The sequence below is a fragment of the Rana temporaria genome, chromosome 10 (genome assembly GCF_905171775.1).
Source record: "Rana temporaria chromosome 10, aRanTem1.1, whole genome shotgun sequence".
In the NCBI taxonomy this organism is placed as follows: domain Eukaryota; kingdom Metazoa; phylum Chordata; class Amphibia; order Anura; family Ranidae; genus Rana; species Rana temporaria.
The window spans coordinates 95,933,160-95,951,954 of record NC_053498.1 but is presented as its reverse complement, the minus strand read 5'-3'; the positions used below and the strand labels follow the sequence as shown (position 1 = coordinate 95,951,954).

The following is an 18,795-nucleotide window of genomic DNA, read 5'->3' as shown; positions in this document are numbered from 1 at the left end:
CACTTATTTGTTTTTGTTTTGTTTTTGAATGTCAGAAATGTATATTTGTGAATGTTGAGATGTTATATTGGTTTCACTGGTAAAAATAAATAATTGAAATGGGTATATATTTTTTTTTTGTTAAGTTGCCTAATAATTATGCACAGTAATAGTCACCTGCACACACAGATATCCCCCTAAAATAGCTAAAACTAAAAACAAACTAAAAACTACTTCCAAAAATATTCAGCTTTGATATTAATGAGTTTTTTGGGTTCATTGAGAACATGGTTGGTGTTCAATAATAAAATTAATCCTCAAAAATACAACTTGCCTAATAATTCTGCACTCCCTGTATGCCCGACCAGCAGGAAGTGGTTAAATGTGACACTGAGGGCCTATTTACACCTATGCATCACAGCTTTACAGTTAACAAAAAAAAAACATAACTATAAGCTAGTCCTGGGCTATGCCTACTATTGAGGTCTACCCCCACTATTACCCACTTTATTAACCACTTAAGGACTAGCCACCACAGTTATCCTTCAGCAGGTTGGCTCCCCTGGTCGAATCGCCGTCATGGTACGTCGGCAGCTTTTAGGAGCTCTTGGGGCGCAATGTCTATGTGCATGGCTGACGGTCGTGATGCCCACCGGCCACCCATGATTACATTGACAGATCTACATTCTGGCCCAGATTCTCGTAGAATCGCCTATCTTTCTGGCACTGCCCTCTGCTGCCACCATCGGAAGAGAGGCAGGAGAGTGGGGGGCAGACATCCAAAATCCACCCGCCCCATGAACCCCAGTCCGCCTGACGTTGTTCCTGTGACAGAAAACATTCGGCTGCTCTGTCTTCTGTGAGGCGTATGGGATAACATCAGGTAAGGCTGCGTTTGTGGCAATGGTGCATATCTCTGGCAATGGTAGGGCTGCATTTCATGCACACTGGGAAATATTTTAGTACACCATTTGGTTCAAAATATATATATTTTTTTCCTCCTCTAAAACCTAGGTGCATCTTATGGAGTGATTAAAAACACTACACATGTTCATTTAGTTATTTAAAAATAAGGCTTTATGAATGCATTTACTTCAGAATACAGTTTAAATGCATTTGTCCTTCAAATTGTTATATTTATCCAATTTAACATTATACTGAAAGTAATACAAACGCACATGCAGGATTCCAATAATTATATTATTATTTCTTTATCTCATTATTAATAAATGTTTGTTTCACAGTCATAATCCTAAAAGAACACTCTTTATCATAAGACTTTGTCGTGTTGGAAACGCACTCCAAGTTGCTTACGGACTTCATCCATGATGGTGTGCAGCAACTCACTGTCTGCCAAGGTCATTAATGGACTTTCTTTTAGTCCTAGAATCAGAAAATATAATTTGAACACAATATAGGGAACATCAGTGGAAAATATAAATCACATAATCTTGCACTGTACCTTTTAACAGACACTGGCGCACATGCTCGGCCTCATAGCTAAGTCCTGTGCTGTTTGTAAAATGCATAGGCTTACTGGAATGCGGAAGGGGAAATTTTGTTTCTTTGCCATTGAGAATAATAGAGGTAGGGCACCACATGCATGAAGGAATCTACAAAAATATAAACATATACTGATGCAATCAATCACACACAGAATAGGCAGCAGCTACCAGTATTATCACAGTTGTAGGCAGTGGTGTATTTAGGTTTTGTGCTGCCCTAGGCCTGACGAAACTCGTGCACCCCCTAATTTAAATATAACCCACCCCTTCCTGTCAAGGACACACCCCTTTCTGTTTAAAACACGCCCTGACATTTTCAAGTGGGGACACTAGTTCTTAGGGCCTGGGGGGGCAATGGATTGCCTTAATTTGCATAGATTTACTCTCACTTCCTGTTTGGCTATGGGGCAGGAAGTGAAGGGAAATCTCTGCAATGGGACAGAGATGGTAAAAAAATAAACTGACAGAGGCTATAACCCTCCCTTACTCGATCCAAAATGAAAAAAAAAAAAAGAAGTGTTGCCTATAGTTCTACTTTAAGCACAAATTTCTGATAATTTTATGGAGAGGACTAAGAAGATATAACCATTTTAATGGTGCAGCAGAAAAGATATAGCACAGTGAGGAAGGTTTGTTGTCCAGGATGATAGAAGCAGCTTGCGTTACACTAACAGTGTAGCGCAAGCTGGTGTGGGCTCTTTCCGCGCTGCCCCGCTGCAAAGTGCTGCCCTAGGCCTGGGCCTTGTTGGCCTAGGCCAGGATACAGTGTTGGTTGTAGGGGATGCTTGGGTAGGAGGTGTACCAGGAAAGAGCAGAGTCTTGAAAGCTATGAAAGTAAAGTTTTATGAGGAGGAAATGTGTTCGACTGTGTCAAAGGCAGGAGAAAGTCCTAATATGAGTACGAAGTAGTGGCCATTGGTTTTAGCAGTTAGTAAGTCATTAGTGAGTTTTATGCCTTGTACACACGGTCGGACTTTTGACCATGCTAAAGTCCGCCGTGAGTCTGTCGGAAGTCCAACGGAAAGATAGAGAACGTGTTCTCTATCTTTTTTCCGTCAAAGTCAGATGGAGTCTACACACGGCCGGACTTTCCGAGGAAAAAAAAAAGCCTGTCTGACTTTTTTCTCAGAGAGGCCGGCAGTGTGTACAAGGCATAAGAAGGGCAGCTTCTGTGGCAAAAGCCAGACTGCAAGTCCATGTTCACATCTGGAGTTTTGGGATCTCGGTCAGAATCGCTGCGATTCCGAATCACACTGCAATAGTGGAAGAACGCACCATGTGTAATCGGGTGCCATTCATTTTCTTTTTTTTTTTTTTTTTTTTTTATTTCTCATCAAAAAGTCAGTCCTCACGGACCACCAATATACACAACTGCAATGCATAACTGAGAGCTCTCGGAACTTGTCTCTAGGAGGGTACGGCTGCCCTGGCATTGGGGCCCGATCGGACCGACCTCCAGATCCGTTTTCCATTTTCAATAGAAGAGATAGAGTAAAAGTTAGAGAGTATATTAGAGAGGGGTAGAGAAAGGTTTATCAGAGTGAAGACAGGGAGGGGGGAAGAGAGGCGGAGAGGGGGGGGGTGGTGGTGTCTGCACGAGCAGGGTCGGTGTAAAGCGCCCCAGGGGGGCGTAACTAGAGTCTAAGTCGTTCATGTACATACAGGGCATCATAAGGAACAGGCAATATACCTGTCACTGGGTTGGCGCTGGGCGTTCGGTCTCTCTGAGGCTCTGTCCCTCATCCGAGTACTTAAAAATGTTGTAAAGCCATTCATTTTCAATGACATCTAAATGCAGTGCGGTTTTGCCACAATAGTCCAGAGAGAAATCGAGGCAAACTACATTCCAAAAGAGGCTCCTGCACCTTTTTGGGTGACCAGATACACATGATATTCTTTACTGTTATTGCAGTACGATTTATCATGTGAGAATATGGCAAAACCTCACCGGTTAAAAATGAATGGCACCCAAACACACGTGGTGCGTTTTGGACAGGTGGGCATCAGAGAAAAGTTTAGCAACATCCTCTACAATAACGGGGTGAAAAGTGGAAATTATTGAATGTGGTGGTAGATGCAATTTGTTAAGAGGGGAAGATATTTGGCAGAGGTGATCCCATCACAAACTGCATCTAGTAATATCCTGGGTAGTGATTGAGTTAGTTGGTGGGGGACAAAGTAGAATTAAAGGTAGCACAGAGACTGAATAAGGTCCCTTTCACACGGGGGGATAGAATTCAACTTTAAGGCCCCTTTCACACGGACGGCTGTTTTGCCGCAGTTAAAAGCGTGTAAAATGTTTTGTGAAATTCAAGTCTCCAGGCTTTGCGATTAGCTGCATTTGTACATTGTGATTACATGCGTTTATGTGCGGTTACATGCGGCCGCGTTTAGCTGCGGTAGTCATTCCCATAGCAACCCTTTTTATTTTTTTGATAATGATGTGCTTCCTGTTGTTTTTTTTATAAAGGGTGAAATCATAAAGACATTTAGTTTTATGTCACACTCAAGAACAGGGCTATGATGCTTCTGGTGTCTTCTGAGGTTATTGTGAGAAGGATTCTATGGGTAACCTTTTGCTGCTTGGACAGATAGGGGGTTAAAGACAGGGAGAGTGTGGAAGTGATACAATTGTTATCAGAGAGAGGAAAAGGTTGCAAAAAGGGCAGAAGTTGAAGTGAGGTCGCAAAGATGAGAGGTGGCTGGGTAGTTGGCATTACCAGGAATGTTAACCACTTAAAGACCGCCACACGACTATATACATCGACAGAATGGCACGGCTGGGCACATACATATACGTCCTCTTTAAGAGCCCAGCTGTGGGTCGCGAGCGTGCCGTGACCGCGCCCGAAGCTCCGTGACCGTGCCCGCGGGACCTGCTCACCCGATCGCCGATCGGGTCTCAGGAGCTGAAGAACGGGAGAGATGAGTGTAAACAAACCTTCCCCGTTCTTCTCCATGTCAGTGATCGTCTGTTCCCTGATATAGGGAACGACAATCAGTGACGTTACACGTCCAGCCCCCCCTACAGTTAGAAACACACATGAGGTCACACCTAACCCCTACAGCGCCCCCCCCAGTGGTTAACCCCTTCACTGCCATTGTCATTTTCACCGTAATCGGTGCATTTTTATAGCACTTTTCGCTGTGAAAATGACAATGGTCCAAAAAATGTGTCGAAAGTGTCCGCCATAATGTCGCAGTCACCAAAAACAATCGCTGATCGCCGCCATTAGTAGTAAAAAAAAAATATTAATAAAAATGCCATAAAACTATCCCCTATTTTGTAAATTTTGCGCAAACGATAAACGCTTATTGCTTATTTTTTACCAAAAATAGGTAGAAGAATACGTATCGGCCTAAACTGAGGGAAATTTTTTTTTTTATATCTTTTATTGGTATATTTTTTTTATAGCAAAAAGTTAAAAATATTGCATTTTCTTTCAAAATTGTCGCTGTATTTTTGTTTATAGCGCAAAAAATAAAAACCGCAGACGTGATCAAATACCACCAAAAGAAAGCTCTACGTGGGAAAAAAAGGATTTTGTTTGGGAGCCACATAGCACGACCACGCAATTGTCGGTTAAAGCAACGCAGTGCCGAATTGCAAAAAGGGGCAAGGTCCTTTACCTGCATAATTGTCCGGGTCTTAACCGGTTAAGGTCTCCAAGAATGATAGAAGGCGTTTCAGAGGAGTGAAAGATGGATAGTCACTCAGAGAAGTTGTCAAGGAAGCATGGCACCGGTTCAGAAGGCCAAAGAATCAAAGCAATCCTCAAATGAGTGGGAAAAAAAATGAATATAGTGAGATTTAAAAGAGAGGAATAGAGAAGGAATTTAGAAAGTGCTTTGTAGACAGAATGATTCCAACTTGACCTCCCTTTCGTACACTGGTCTGGGTGAATGAGTCCAGAGGAGGCCACTGGAGAGACAGAGTCAGATTCCTGAAGCCACGCTGCCATAACGGCAAGTAAGGTAACAGAGTTGGAAACAAAATGGTCATTTACAGAGATGAGGTTTTTACAGACAGAGTGGACATTCTAGAGGGCACATGAGAAGAGGGTGCTGGTTCTTGGAAGCAGAGAAATAGAAATCAGAGTGTGTGGATTATAGCTGCCATCAGAGGAAGGAGGGTGCTTGGTGTGGGTGATATATATATATATATATATATATATATATATATATATATATATATATATATAGCCCTCAAAAATTCCACTCGCATTTTGTGAGTGGATTTTGAGGGCTGGCGAGTGTGGGCTGCCTGGGAAGGGGGGGCGGGAACCGCCATTGGCCTGGATGGTAATGGAGCCATTTTAGGGGAAGAGAGAGTAGAGCCGCGCGGCAGGGAACACAGCTTTTGAAATAAAAGCTATTATGTTCCCCAGCGCTGTAATCAACCAGGCAGTGGCTCCCCTCTCTCTTCACCTGTGCAGGTAGGCTGCATGGGGGACACAGTCTGCATGGGGGGGGGGGAGACACAGTCTGCAATGGGGGAACACAGTTGGCACTGGGGGGTCACTGTGCACTGGGGTGGTGGACACAGGCTGAACTGGGGGGGGGGGGACACAGGCTGAACTGGGGGGGGGGGACACAGGCTGAACTGGGGGGGGGACACAGGCTGAACTGGGGTGGGGAGTCACAGGCTGAACTGGGGGGGGAGCTGGCGGGACGCAGGCTGCACTGGGGGGGGAGCTGGCAGGACGCAGGCTGGCCTGGGGGGAGAGGGCGCAGGCTGGCCTGGGGGGGGATAAAGTTGTTGATAAATGTTTTATGCAGAATTAAGTTATAAATAGATTACGTGTAATTTCATGAGATAATTTATGAGGGCATGTTTAGGGGTAGGGCAACTGGTGGCGAGTAACCTTTGAGGCCTGGCTAGTAGCTCAGGACTTGACATTTTGAGCCCTGTGTGTGTGTGTGTGTGTGTGTGTGTGTGTGTGTATATATATATATATATATATATATATATATATATATATATATATACACACACACATACATATATATATATATACACATACACACACACATACATATATGGGGTAGAGAAAATGAGTAAAGGAATTAAATGTTAATTAGAGGGGACACTATTGTGAAAAGGCAAAGTAGACCAGGTAAAAAAATGGACTGGCAAATCCATAGAAACATGTTTTTTTAAGACGTTACCATACATCAGGGGTCTCAAACTCAAATTACCTGAGGGCCACAAGACAAGTTTTCATATCCCATGGGGGGCCGGATGCAAACTTTCAAACTTCAAAAACAACAGTACTGGTGTCAGCGAACACATTATTGCCACCAGCACTGGTGTAAGTGGACGCATTTTTACCCCCAGCACTGGTGTCAGTGGATGCATTATTAACCCTGACCACTACACTGCACACTGACCACTAAACTGCACACTAACCACTACACACTGCACACTGACCACTGCACACTGACCACTGCACACTGACCACTACACGATGACCACTACACACTCACCACTACACTACACGATGACCACTACACTACACGATGACCACTACACTGCACACTGACCACTACACACTGACCACTCACCATCAGGGCACAGCACATCAGGTCACAGAGCCCAGCACATTAGGGTACAGGGAACAGCGCACATCAGGGTACAGAGCCCAACACATCAGGGTACAGGGCACAGCGCACATCAGGGCACATCAGGGTACAGAGCCCAGCACATCAGGGTACAGGGCACAGCACATCAGAGCACAGCACAACAGGCCACATCAGGGTACAGGGCACAGCGCACATCAGGGTACAGGGCACAGCACATCAGGGTACAGGGCACAGCACATAAGAGCACAGCACAACAGGCCACATCAGGGTACAGGGCACGGCACATCAGGGCATAGCACATCAGGACAGGGCACATGGCACATCAGGGTACAGGACACAGCACATCAGGGTACAGAGCCCAGCACATCAGTGTACAGAGCCCAGCACATCAGGGTACAGAGCCCAGCACATCAGGCTACATGGGGCACATCAGAGCACATGTAGCACAATCAGGGTACATTAAGGCACATCAGGGTACATGGGGAACATTCAGAGTACATGGGGCACATGAGGGCACAAACAGGGTACATGGGGCACATCAGGGTACATGGGGAACATGAGGGCATAATCAGGGTACATGGGGCACATGACATCACAATCAGGGTACATGGGGCACAATCGGGGTACATGGGGCACAATCAGGGTACATGGGGCACAATCAGGGTACATGGGGCACAATCAGGGTACATGGGGAACATGAGGTCACAATCGGGGTACATGGGGCACAATCAGGGCACAATCAGGGTACATGGGGTACAGGTCAGCGTTTACTTGTTGTCTTTTTTCTTCACATAGCAGGAAGCGTCTCTGTCATAAGTTCACTACTCTGTCTCACGCTGCGGCTGCTCCTCGCCCCCTGGCGGCCCCCCTCTCTTCTCGTCCATCTCAGGTGATATCACAAGCAAATGGGGATGGACGAGAAGAGAGGGGGGGCGCCGGGGGGGGGGGGGAGCAGCCGCAGCGTGAGACAGAGAAGTGAACTTATGACAGAGACACTTCCTGCGCTACTCTGCATGTGGAGGAAATCTACTCCCCCCACTTCCGCGGCACCCTCCGCCCTGCCTGTGGGCCATTTATAACCGGTCCGCGGGCCGCAAATGGCCCGCGGGCCGGTACTTTGAGACCACTGCCATACATGAATAAGATGATTGAATTCAAGCTGATCCTTTTCTTTTTTTTTTTTTTCTTTTGTTTCTTATAAAAAAAAAAACTGTAGAGCTGACACAGCCCTTTTAATGATGCATACCATGTCCATAATGTGCTGTCAGGTGAGCCAGTTTTATTTTTTTATTTTTAGAGAATGTAAATACCTGAATCATTCCTGTTGAGCCACAAATGGCTGCCTGGTTTGGCATTGCCACCATGATAGTGCAGGTCAGAATTGCTTGACGTTTTCCTGAATATTGAAGAATAATTGTCACGGTTTCATCCACACCTATCGGGAGAAAGATGAAAGGGGCAGTAATGCCTATGGTATGGTGGTGTTGTAAAGGGTACATTTTAATTAACATAAATGGTTGTTTGGCAGAATTAAGCTGGAGATATATAGTCAGCTATTGTAGAAAAATAGTGGTGATCTGCATTCATACACTTACCAGTCTCATACAGAAAACCTTTGGCAGTCACGGATTCTGGTTTTTCACCTTTAAATACCATTAATGCAAACTGGAGACAGTAGCAGCCGATATCCAGCAGTGCCCCTCCTCCCAGCTCCTTCTCCACTGCCCGGGGGACATGGTGCTGGTTAGAGCCAAATTCTGCCCGGACAACCTTTACATCCCCTATGGCCTTCTGGGATAAGAGGGAACGGATCTGATCATACACAGGAAAATATCGACTCCACATGGCCTGCAATACAATGAGTGATCCTTATAAACAATCCTCAATAGAATCTAATAGATAATGGAAAATAAAGCCTTGAGATATACAGTCGTGGCCGAAATTGTTGACACCCCAGAAATTTTTCCAGACAATCAAGTATTTCTCACAAAAAAGTATTGCAGTAACACATGTTTTGCTATACACATGTTTATTCACTTTGTGTGTATTGGAACAAAACAAAAAAAAGGGAGGAAAAAAAGCAAATTTGACAATGCCAAACAAAACTCCAAAAATGGGCTAGTCAAAATTCTTGGCACCCTTTCAAAATCGTGGATAAATAAGATTGTTTCAAGCATGAGATGCTCCTTGAGGCTGGGTTCACACTACTACACTACTTTCATCCTACTTTGCTCTGCTACATTGGTCCTACATCCATCCTACTTTCATGAACAGGATACTACTTTGGCCTGACTTCAATGATATTCAATGGGCCTGAAGTAGGATCAATGTAGGACCAAAAGTAGTACAGGGAGCATTTTCAAAGTCGGACCGACTTGTGTAGGACGCTACAAGACGCTCTCATAGGGAAACATTGAACACAGAGCAAAGTAGGATGAAAGTAGTGTAGTAGTGTGAACCCAGCCTAAAAGTAGTACAGGGAGCATTTTCAAAGTCGGACCGACTTGTGTAGGACCAGTTAAGACAGCTCTCATAGGGAAACATTTATTTTCACACGTCATGCTACATGAGGCTCCCAATGTAGGACCGTTTGTCGGACAAGTGTGAACCCAGCCTCAAACTCACCTGGGGCAAGTAACAGGTGTGGGCAACATAAAAATCACACCTGAAAGCAGATAAAAAGGAGAGAAGTTAATTTAGTCTTTGCATTGTGTGTCTGCATGCCACACTAAGCATGGACAATAGAAAGAGGAGAAGAGAACTGTCTGAGGACTTGAGAACCAAAATTGTGGAAAAATATCAACAGTCTCAAGGTTACAAGTCAATCTCCAGAGATCTAGATTTGCCTTTGCCCACAGTGTGCAACATTATCAAGAAGTTTGCAACCCATGGCACTGTAGCTAATCCCTCTGGGTATGGACGGAAGAGAAAAATTGATGAAAGGTTGCAACGCAGGATAGACAGTATGGTGGATAAGAAATTCAAGCTGTCCTGCAGGCTCAGGGAGCATCAGTATCAGCGTGAACAATCCGTGGACATTTAAATGAAACGCTATGGCAGAAGACCCAGGAGGACCCCACTGCTGACACAGAGACAAAAAAAGCAAGACTAAAGTTTGCCAAAATGTACTTGACTATGCGAAAATCCTTCTGAGAAAATGTCTTGTGGACAAATGAGACCAAGATAGAGCTTTTTGGTAAAGCACATCATTGTACTGTTTACCGAAAACGGAATGAGGCCTACAAAGAAAAGAACAAATATGGTGGAGGTTCAATGATGTTTTGGGGTTGTTTTGCTGCCTCTGGCACTGGGTGCTTTGAATATGTGCAAGGCATCATGAAATCTGAGGATTACCAAAGGATTTTGGGTCGCACTGTAGAGCCCAGTGTCAGAAAGCTGGGTTTGCGTCCGAGATCTTGGGTCTTCCAGCAGGACAATGACCCCAAACATACGTCAAAAAGCACCCAGAAATAGATGGCAACAAAGCGCTGGAGAGTTCTGAAGTGGCCAGCAATGAGTCCAGATCTAAATCCCATTGAACACCTGTGGAGAGATCTTAAAATTGCTGTTGGGAAAAGGCGCCTTCCAATAAGAGAGACCTGGAGCAGTTTGCAAAGGAAGAGTGGTCCAAAATTCCAGGTAAGAGGTGTAAGAAGCTTATTGATGGTTATAGGAAGTGACGGATTTCAGTTATTTTTTTCCAAAGGATGTGCAACCAAATAATAAGTTGAGGGTGCCAAGAATTTTGACCAGCCCATTTTTGGAGTTTTGTGTGACATTATGTCCAATTTGCTGTCTCCATTGTAGGGGCCCCCGAGCATTACTTTGACCAGGGGCCCATGATGCTATTAAGATGGCCCTGGTGCTGCCTTGTTCTATATAAGGAAAAAGGTGAGAAGACTTCTTGCTAACAGGCATAACCTTCACTATTTTGTCCTTGAAAGATGACCTGTGAACTTTAGTTTGTTCCAGGAGTCCTCTACATGTCAACTGTTATCTAAGGGACATTTAACCACTTGCTTACTGTGCACATATACCCCCTTCCTGCCCATGTAAAATTTCAGCTTTCAGCACTGTCACATTTTGAATGACAATTGCGCGGTCGTGCGACGTGGCTCCCAAACAAAATTGGCGTCCTTTTTTTCCCCACAAATAGAGCTTTCTTTTGGTGGTATTTGATCACCTCTGTGGTTTTTATTTTTTGCGCTATAAACAAAAATAGAGCGACAATTTTGAAAAAAAAACTCAATTATTTACTTTTTGCTATAATAAATATAAAAAAAATAAAAAATTCTCAGTCTAGTCCGATACATATTCTTCTACATATTTTTGGTAAAAATAAAAATCGCAATAAGCGTATAGTGATTGGTTTGCGCAAACGTTATAGCGTCTACAAAATAGGGGATAGAATTATGACATTTTTTTTTTTTTTTTACTAGTAATTGCGGCGATCTGCGATTTTTGTCAGGACTGCGATATTGCAGCGGACACTTTTGACACATTTTTGGGACCATTCACATTTATACAGCGAACAATGATATAAATATGCACTGATTACTATATAAATGTGACTGGCAGGGAAGGGGTTAACACTAGGGGGCGAGGAAGGGGTTAATGTATTCACTAATTAGTGATTATTACTGTGGGGGGTGACTGGGGGAGGTGACTGATGGTTGTCCCTATGTACAAGGGACACACCATCAGTCTCCTCTCCCTGACAGGATGTGGAGGCATGTGCATCGGCACCTGACTGACGCGGCAGGCGTGCGTGCGTGCAGACTGTAAGCCTCTGGTCAGAGGTGTGCATTTCTAAATAGAGAATCTAGGATGCGAAAGGGGAAGATCATTGTAATTTTTTAACTAATTCTAATTTACAATACATTTAACTGATGCATTTGTTGCTTTTTTATCTGCTTGGAGTTCCGTTTTAGACAAAGGCCATGTTACAGTACCTCCATAAAGAAGACTTTGTATTTCCTCGCAGCTTCTATGAGCTCTTTCACCTCTGTAGAGTTCATGGCCAGAGGTTTTTCACATATGACATTTTTCCTGTGCTCCAGATACATCAGAACTACATCCCGATGGATGATATGCAGGACACCAACATATATAATATCTGCAAGTAAAGACAACATAAAAGGACATAGTCACATTTCCCCAGACCTTTTATATGCAAACACTGGATTTTCATAGCTCTTTTTCCACAGACCTGTGTATGGGGCTCAGTGCCGATCCTGGCCTCCCTGGGGCCCTAAGCAAAATGACATGTCACATTAAAGTTGAGAAGCGGGGGGGGGGGGGGGTTGCCGAAAATGAGAAATGAGGGGGGGGGGGGCGCTGCCGACAGTGACATGTCACATTAAAGATTAAAGTTGAGAAGTGGGGGGAGGGGGTGGTCTGCTTTCGGAAATGACATCTTACATTAAAGTAAGAAGCAGGGGTGCTGACTTCTTATCTCTTCTCCCATGCAGCCAGCGAGTTAAGAAGTGGGGTGAGGGGCCAAAAATGACTTCTCACCAGGTGGGGCCTCTAGTAATTTGGGGGGCCCTCCACAGCTTTGCAGGGCCCTAAGCGGTTTGCATAGTGAGCCTATAGGGCGGATTGGCCCTGATGGGGCTCCTAGCATTCATTGTGTAATAATTATTAGCACAGGAGAATTGGCAATCAGACTTGAATTGAAGAAGTACACAGTAGTCACAGCTAGCTGTTTTATGGGTTTCATTTCAGTGCTTTATTATGGCAATAAGAATACTGGCTTCTTTTGAATTGGCCTTCAGTGTGGGCAATGACATCCAACTCCTAAATATATTAAAATCTCCAAAACTAAAGTCAGAAGCTTTTGGCTTGCAAGTATCAGTGGTTATTAATTTAGTTATTTAGTAGTTGGTAACCTCTAATAGATCATTTACATTGCAATCTCTCTTCTGTCAGGTTGCAGGTATTTCTGACTCCCGAGCAACCTCTGTGAAGTCTAAAAGAGTGTTGAACCAAATGGTTTATTTTACACCTTGTGATCGGGGTGACGCAAATCAATGTTCTAAATGCTGCCTGCTATGTTCATACTGTGGTTTTTGCCAATCAGGATTTTTACAAGCAGCGTTTTTAATATTGCTAGATCAAAGCTTGTGTTGGAGGCTTGTCGTCAAAGCACTGTGCTGGAGACCTAGGATTTTTTTTTCTCACCCTGATGCATACTATGGCATTAACGTGTATCCAAACCCAAAAAGGCAGCCACCACATCTAAGGACTGGTAAGTTGCAATATATTATATTATGTTCTTGGGTTTAGATATCCCATAGGGCTCATTCGCACAGGTATAATAAACCATACAAGTGTGCGAAGGGCCATCTTTGCCCGCACGTGGATGCACAGATGTTCTCGGCATCTAAGCGCAGGGTGGTCTATTCATGCTTATTGGGGCACAGCCACTGCATGGACACAGTTAACACATACAGTGTGCATTCTGGGATACGCACCCGCACAGCTGTCAAATTGGGACCAGGGGCGGACTGACAACTCATGGGCCCCTGGGCAATAGAAGATTATGGGGCCCCTGGGCTTACAGATGGCCACCACGCCAGGAGGCAGTGCAGAGGCGGGGCAGCTAAATTCTCGGGATTTTCACATTGGTTTCGGACATATCAGGGACAGATCTAAAAAAAACATAGATTTTGTACATACTGTCCCTGGTTTTACTGAGCCTGGCAACCCTGATGGGGCCCCCTAGTGGCATAGGGCCCTCGAGCAGTGCCCGAGTGACTCAATGGTCAGTCCTCCTCCGGATTGGGACTAGTGTCTGTGTGCATGGGAATGTATGGAACACTACAGTAGCCTTGCAGGAAAGACGGCCCTTGACACAGGTAAATGGATTGCTATGTCCACGTTAAAGAGCCCTTAAAGTGAATTTCTTTCTTACCAATATCGGGGTCCTTGGCAAGCTCTTCATATGAACTGTACACTTTGGGTATATTGTGAGTTTTTGCAAATTCTTTAGCATGTTTCTGGTCTTTTGCTGCAACAGCCACTGCCTGCAGGGTATAAACGAGAGTGGCTATGATAATTCATGAAATCAAACAAAGTTTAACTGCTTCAGCCCAGACCATTTTGATGGTCAAAGACCAGGCCATTTTTTTGAGATTCGGCATTGCGTCGCTTTAACTGACAATTGCGCAGTCGTGCGACGTGGCTCCCAGACAAAATTGACATCCTTTTTCCCCCCCACAAATAGAGCTTTCTTTTGGTTGTATTTAATCAACTCTGCGATTTATTTTTTATTTTTTGCGCTATAAACAAAAAAGAGCGTCAATTTTGAAAAAAAATCTATATTTTTTACTTTTTGCTATAATAAATATCCTCAAAAAATATATAAAAATAATCATTTTTTTTTCCACAGTTTAGGCCGATACTTTATTCTAAATATTTGTGGTAAAAAAAATTGCTTATTGATTGGTTTGCGCAAAAGTTATAGCTTCTACAAAATAGGGGACTGTTTTATGGCATTTTTATTAATAATTAATATTGTGACTGCGACATTATGGCGGACACATCGGCCACTTTTGACACCATTTTGGGACCATTGTCATTTTTACAACGACCCATGCTATTAAAATGCACTGTTTACTGTAAAAACGACACCGGCAGTGAAGGGGTTAACCACTAGGTGGCGCTGCATGGGTTAAGTGTTCCCTAGGGAGTGGTTCTTACTGTTAGGGGGCGTGGCTACACGTGACGCGTCACTAATGACCATTCCCGAATTACGGTAAACGGTCATCCGTGGCAGTGTCACTAGGCAGAATAGGGAAATGCCTTGTTTACAAAGGCATGCCCCTGTTCTGCCCTTGCCGACCGCAATCGCGGGCCTCCTGGTAACATCGAGTTCCCGGGACCCATGGCCGCACACGCGAGGCGCGTGCCCCTGCCCGCACACGCGAGGCGCGTGCCCCTGCCCGCTGGGACGTACCTGTGCGTCAATTTGCCTGCCCGTGCCATTCTGTCAACATACATAGTCGTGCGGCGGTCCTTAAGTGGTTAATGAACATAAAAGACAGAGATCATGAACACCAAAAATAGAATAAGTGCTTAATGACGGTTTGCACAACCACTTTCCAGTGGTATAGGTGTAGGGACCCTGCCGAAGGAAGTAGTGTTCCTAGTTCAGTGTTGTGATTTCATGAAAAAGTTAGACTGCAGCCAGCCAAAGTTTTGGCCAAAAATGTGCTCAGTAGGTGACCCTGACGGCCTGTCATATTCAGATGCAGGTACTGCTTGGGTATTTTGTAAAATTGGCTGAGCCAGCTATCAAAATACAACAGCCACAGTCAGAGATTCGTCCAGTTCTGTGAAATGGCATCGTTTAGATATCAGTTTAAGATGATTCTGAGATCATATACAATTCATTTATACACTATATTACCAAAAGTATTGGGACGCCTGCCTTTACACACACATGAACTTTAATGGCATCTCAGTCTTAGTCCATAGGGTTCAATATTGAGTTGGCCCACCTTTTGCAACTATACCAGCTTCAACTCTTCTGGGAAGGCTGCCCACAAGGTTTAGGAGTGTGTCTATGGGAATGTTTGACTATTCTTCCAGAAGCGCATGTGTGAGGTCTGGCACTGATGTGGGAGAGAAGGCCGGACTCGCAGCTCCACTCTAATTCATCCCAAAGGTGTTCTGTCAGGACTCTGTGCAGGTCAATCAAGTTCCTCCACCCCAAACTCACTCATCCATGTCTTTATGGACCTTGCTTTGTATACTGGTCCAAATCATTTGGTGGTGTGGGGTTGTTTTTCAAGGTTTGCGCCTGGCCCTGGTCGCCTTAGTTCCAGTGAAGGGAACTCTTAAAAGAGTTGTAAAGTCTCCAGGTTTTTCACCTTAATTCAATATGGAAGAATGGTCGAACATTCCTATAGACACACCCCTAAACCTTGTGGAAAGCCTTCCCAGAAGAGTTGAAGCTGTTATAGCTGCAAAGGGTGGGCCAACTCAGTATTGAACCCTACGGACTAAGACTGGGATGCCATTAAATTTAATTTGCGTGTAAAGGCAGGCGTCCCAATACTTTTGGTAATATAGTGTAAGTGCATTTGCCCTCTTATGACCTGCTTGAAATGGGCTTTGAGTTACCATACACTTGTATGAGAATGCAATATCCATTTGAAGTGAATAAAAACCCTAAAACATAAAACTTTAGATATACTTTCTCCTTTGGTCCTCATTCACATAAAGACTGTGCTGAGAATTCTGCTCTTCTGCGGATCCTGGAAAATATTTCCTTGCAGGGAATATTGAGGGTTCTTATGCAAACTGAGAAAAAAAAAATCTGTGGTTGCCCACAGCTGAAATAGCCACAAGAGGAGACAGAGACAAGAAACTCCCTACATGGTTTAGGATAATTTCAAAAAAGACTGTACCGATGTCTACGGCGCATGCGCACTGAGCGTGTCGTTTTATGAATGGGGTCATGCCTTAAAGGGGTTGTAAAGGTAAAAAATGTTTTCCCTAAATAGCTTCCTTTACCTTAGTGCAGTCCTCCTATACTTACCTCATTGTTCAATTTTGCTTTTAAATGTCCTTATTTCTTCTGAGAAATCCTCACTTCCTGTTCTTCTGTCTGTAACTCCACACAGTAATGCAAGGCTTTCTCCCTGGTGTGGAGAAAGCCTCTTGAGGGGGCAAGCAGGCAAGGCAAGTCAAGACACTCTCTACTTTGCAGATAGAGAAAGGAGCTGTGTGTTAGTGGGCGTCCCGACTATCCTGCTCACCCCCTCCCCCCTCAAGAGGCTTTCTCCATACCAGGGAGAAAGCCTTGCATTACTATGTAGAGTTACAGACAGAAGAACAGGAAGTGAGGATTTCTCAGAAGAAATAAGGACATTTAAAAGCAAAATGGAAGAATTAAGTAATCGTCTGTTCCCTGAGATAAGGAACGACGATCAGTGACGTCACACCTACAGCCACGCCCCCCTACAGTAAGAATCACTCCCTTAGGACACATTTAACCCCTTAGCGCCCCCTAGTGGTTAACTCATTCACTGCCATTGTAATTTTCACAGTAAACCATGCATTTTTTAGCACTTTTCGACAATGGTCCCAAAAATGTGTCAAAAGTGTCCGATGTGTCCGCCATAATGTCGCAGTCACGGAAATGATCGCCGCCACGACTAGTAAAAAAGTATATATTAATAAAAATGCCATAAAACTATCCCCTATTTTGTAGACGCTATAACTTTTGTGCAAACCAATCAATAAACGCTTATTGCAATTTTCTTTACCAAAAATATGTAGAAGAATACGTATCGGCCCACACTGAGGAAAAAAAAGATTTTTTGTATATTTTTTGGGGGATATTTATTATAGCAAAAAGTAAAAAATATAAAAAAAAAATCAAAATTGTCGCTGTATTTTTGTTTATAGTGCAAAAAATAAAAACTGCAGAGGTGGTCAGATACCGCTAAAAGAAAGCTCTATTTGTGGGGAAGAAGGACGCCAATTTTGTTTGGGAGCCACCTTGCACGCAATTGTCAGTTAAAGTGACGCAGTGCCGAATCGCACAAACTGGCCGGGTCCTTTACCTGCATTTTGGTCCGGGTCTTATGTGGTTAAAGGAACCTATTTAGAAAATAAAAAATGTCTAAGTAGAAAGGTGATTACGTTTGACAAATCATGGATAATTTGAGAAAAAAAAGATAGATAGATAGGTGGATTGTAAACTCACCTGGTGATCCTGAGCTGGCAGTGTCTGCAGGGCAACCATGAAATCATTGCTAATCTTTCCTGCAGCACAGATACCCCATCTAGTGGCCATACTGAGGGATTACAGCTTCTCCCAGAACACAAGTACTGCCAAGTATTCTCTGTTGCTGTGCATGCCTGCCAACCTGCCTTTATACTGAAATGTACTGGGTGTGTCTATTTCTTTATAGTTAACAAGGAAAAAAAAAATCTGCTGACAAATCAGTGCCAGAGATGAAGCCAAGGTCTTTTACCAATCATTGCAGTGACACTTAGATGCTGGGTAATGTTACTGCCTGCCAGTAGAAGCCATTGGGGACTGCAAATGTATTACTAATTATTGCAGAACCACCATCAATTGCAACCTTCTTATACTGTATATGTTTATATAAAACCATGTTATAATTGATCATATCAGGGATTTTAAAATTCAAGAATTGTAGTGCAGAAAGTTTACAAATTTAAAAAAATAGTTTGTATCTTAGTAGCAGTTCATTCACTGATTCACTGTGTTTAACAGAAATGTATAGTGGTTTTGTTTTGACTTTCTTTAATAAAGTCAGAACTATGATAAAGTGAACATTTAAAGTGTAAAGATTTTAATTTTTATTTTTTTTAGCCATGTGATATTGGGCATTAAACATTATGCACTTTTATATCCATGCAGCATGTAGAGGTCTCACCTGCTTTCCAGTTTCTTTTTACTGTAGCCAGTTCGGTTTGTTGAATGTCGCACATAGAACTGAATGAATAGGAGTGACACACCCCTTAGTGAGGAGCTCAGTCCAAAGTTTCATTGAGATGGGGTCAGCTGGAGTGCTCTGCGCGGTGTGTTCTCAGCACAAAGATTGAGTTGTCACTGACAGTTTCAGGTCTTGTACTAATAAATACAAAGGAGTGGCGCACACTGTAATATAATATAGGACACTTGTCCAAAGAAGTCCTTTGAGCTGTTGCTCTGTAGTAAGATAACAGTCTTATATACCCAGGG

The 18,795-nt window shown here is 43.7% G+C and overlaps 1 protein-coding gene across 1 annotated transcript; it reads right to left on the bottom strand.

Moving 5' to 3' along the window:
• Positions 1-1,041: 1,041 nt before the first annotated feature.
• On the bottom strand, positions 1,042-17,957 carry DHDH (dihydrodiol dehydrogenase). The gene is made up of 7 exons (XM_040325757.1): positions 17,788-17,957; positions 13,984-14,095; positions 12,020-12,183; positions 8,663-8,915; positions 8,378-8,502; positions 1,442-1,592; positions 1,042-1,362 (listed from the first exon to the last, which is right to left on the bottom strand). The coding sequence occupies exons 1-7, from the start codon at positions 17,875-17,877 to the stop codon at positions 1,250-1,252; spliced, it is 1,008 nt and encodes a 335-aa protein (XP_040181691.1). The 5' UTR covers positions 17,878-17,957; the 3' UTR covers positions 1,042-1,249.
• Positions 17,958-18,795: the final 838 nt, after the last annotated feature.

Coding starts and splice junctions, on each gene's coding strand:
- DHDH (XM_040325757.1), bottom strand. CDS start 17,877: ATGGCCACTAGATGGGGTATCTGTGCTGCAGGAAAGATTAGCAATGAT. Junction 14,096..17,787: donor TGCCAGCTCAGGATCACCAG/GTGAGTTTACAA, acceptor TATACCCTGCAG/GCAGTGGCTGTTGCAGCAAA. Junction 12,184..13,983: donor TGCCAAGGACCCCGATATTG/GTAAGAAAGAAA, acceptor CTTTACTTGCAG/ATATTATATATGTTGGTGTC.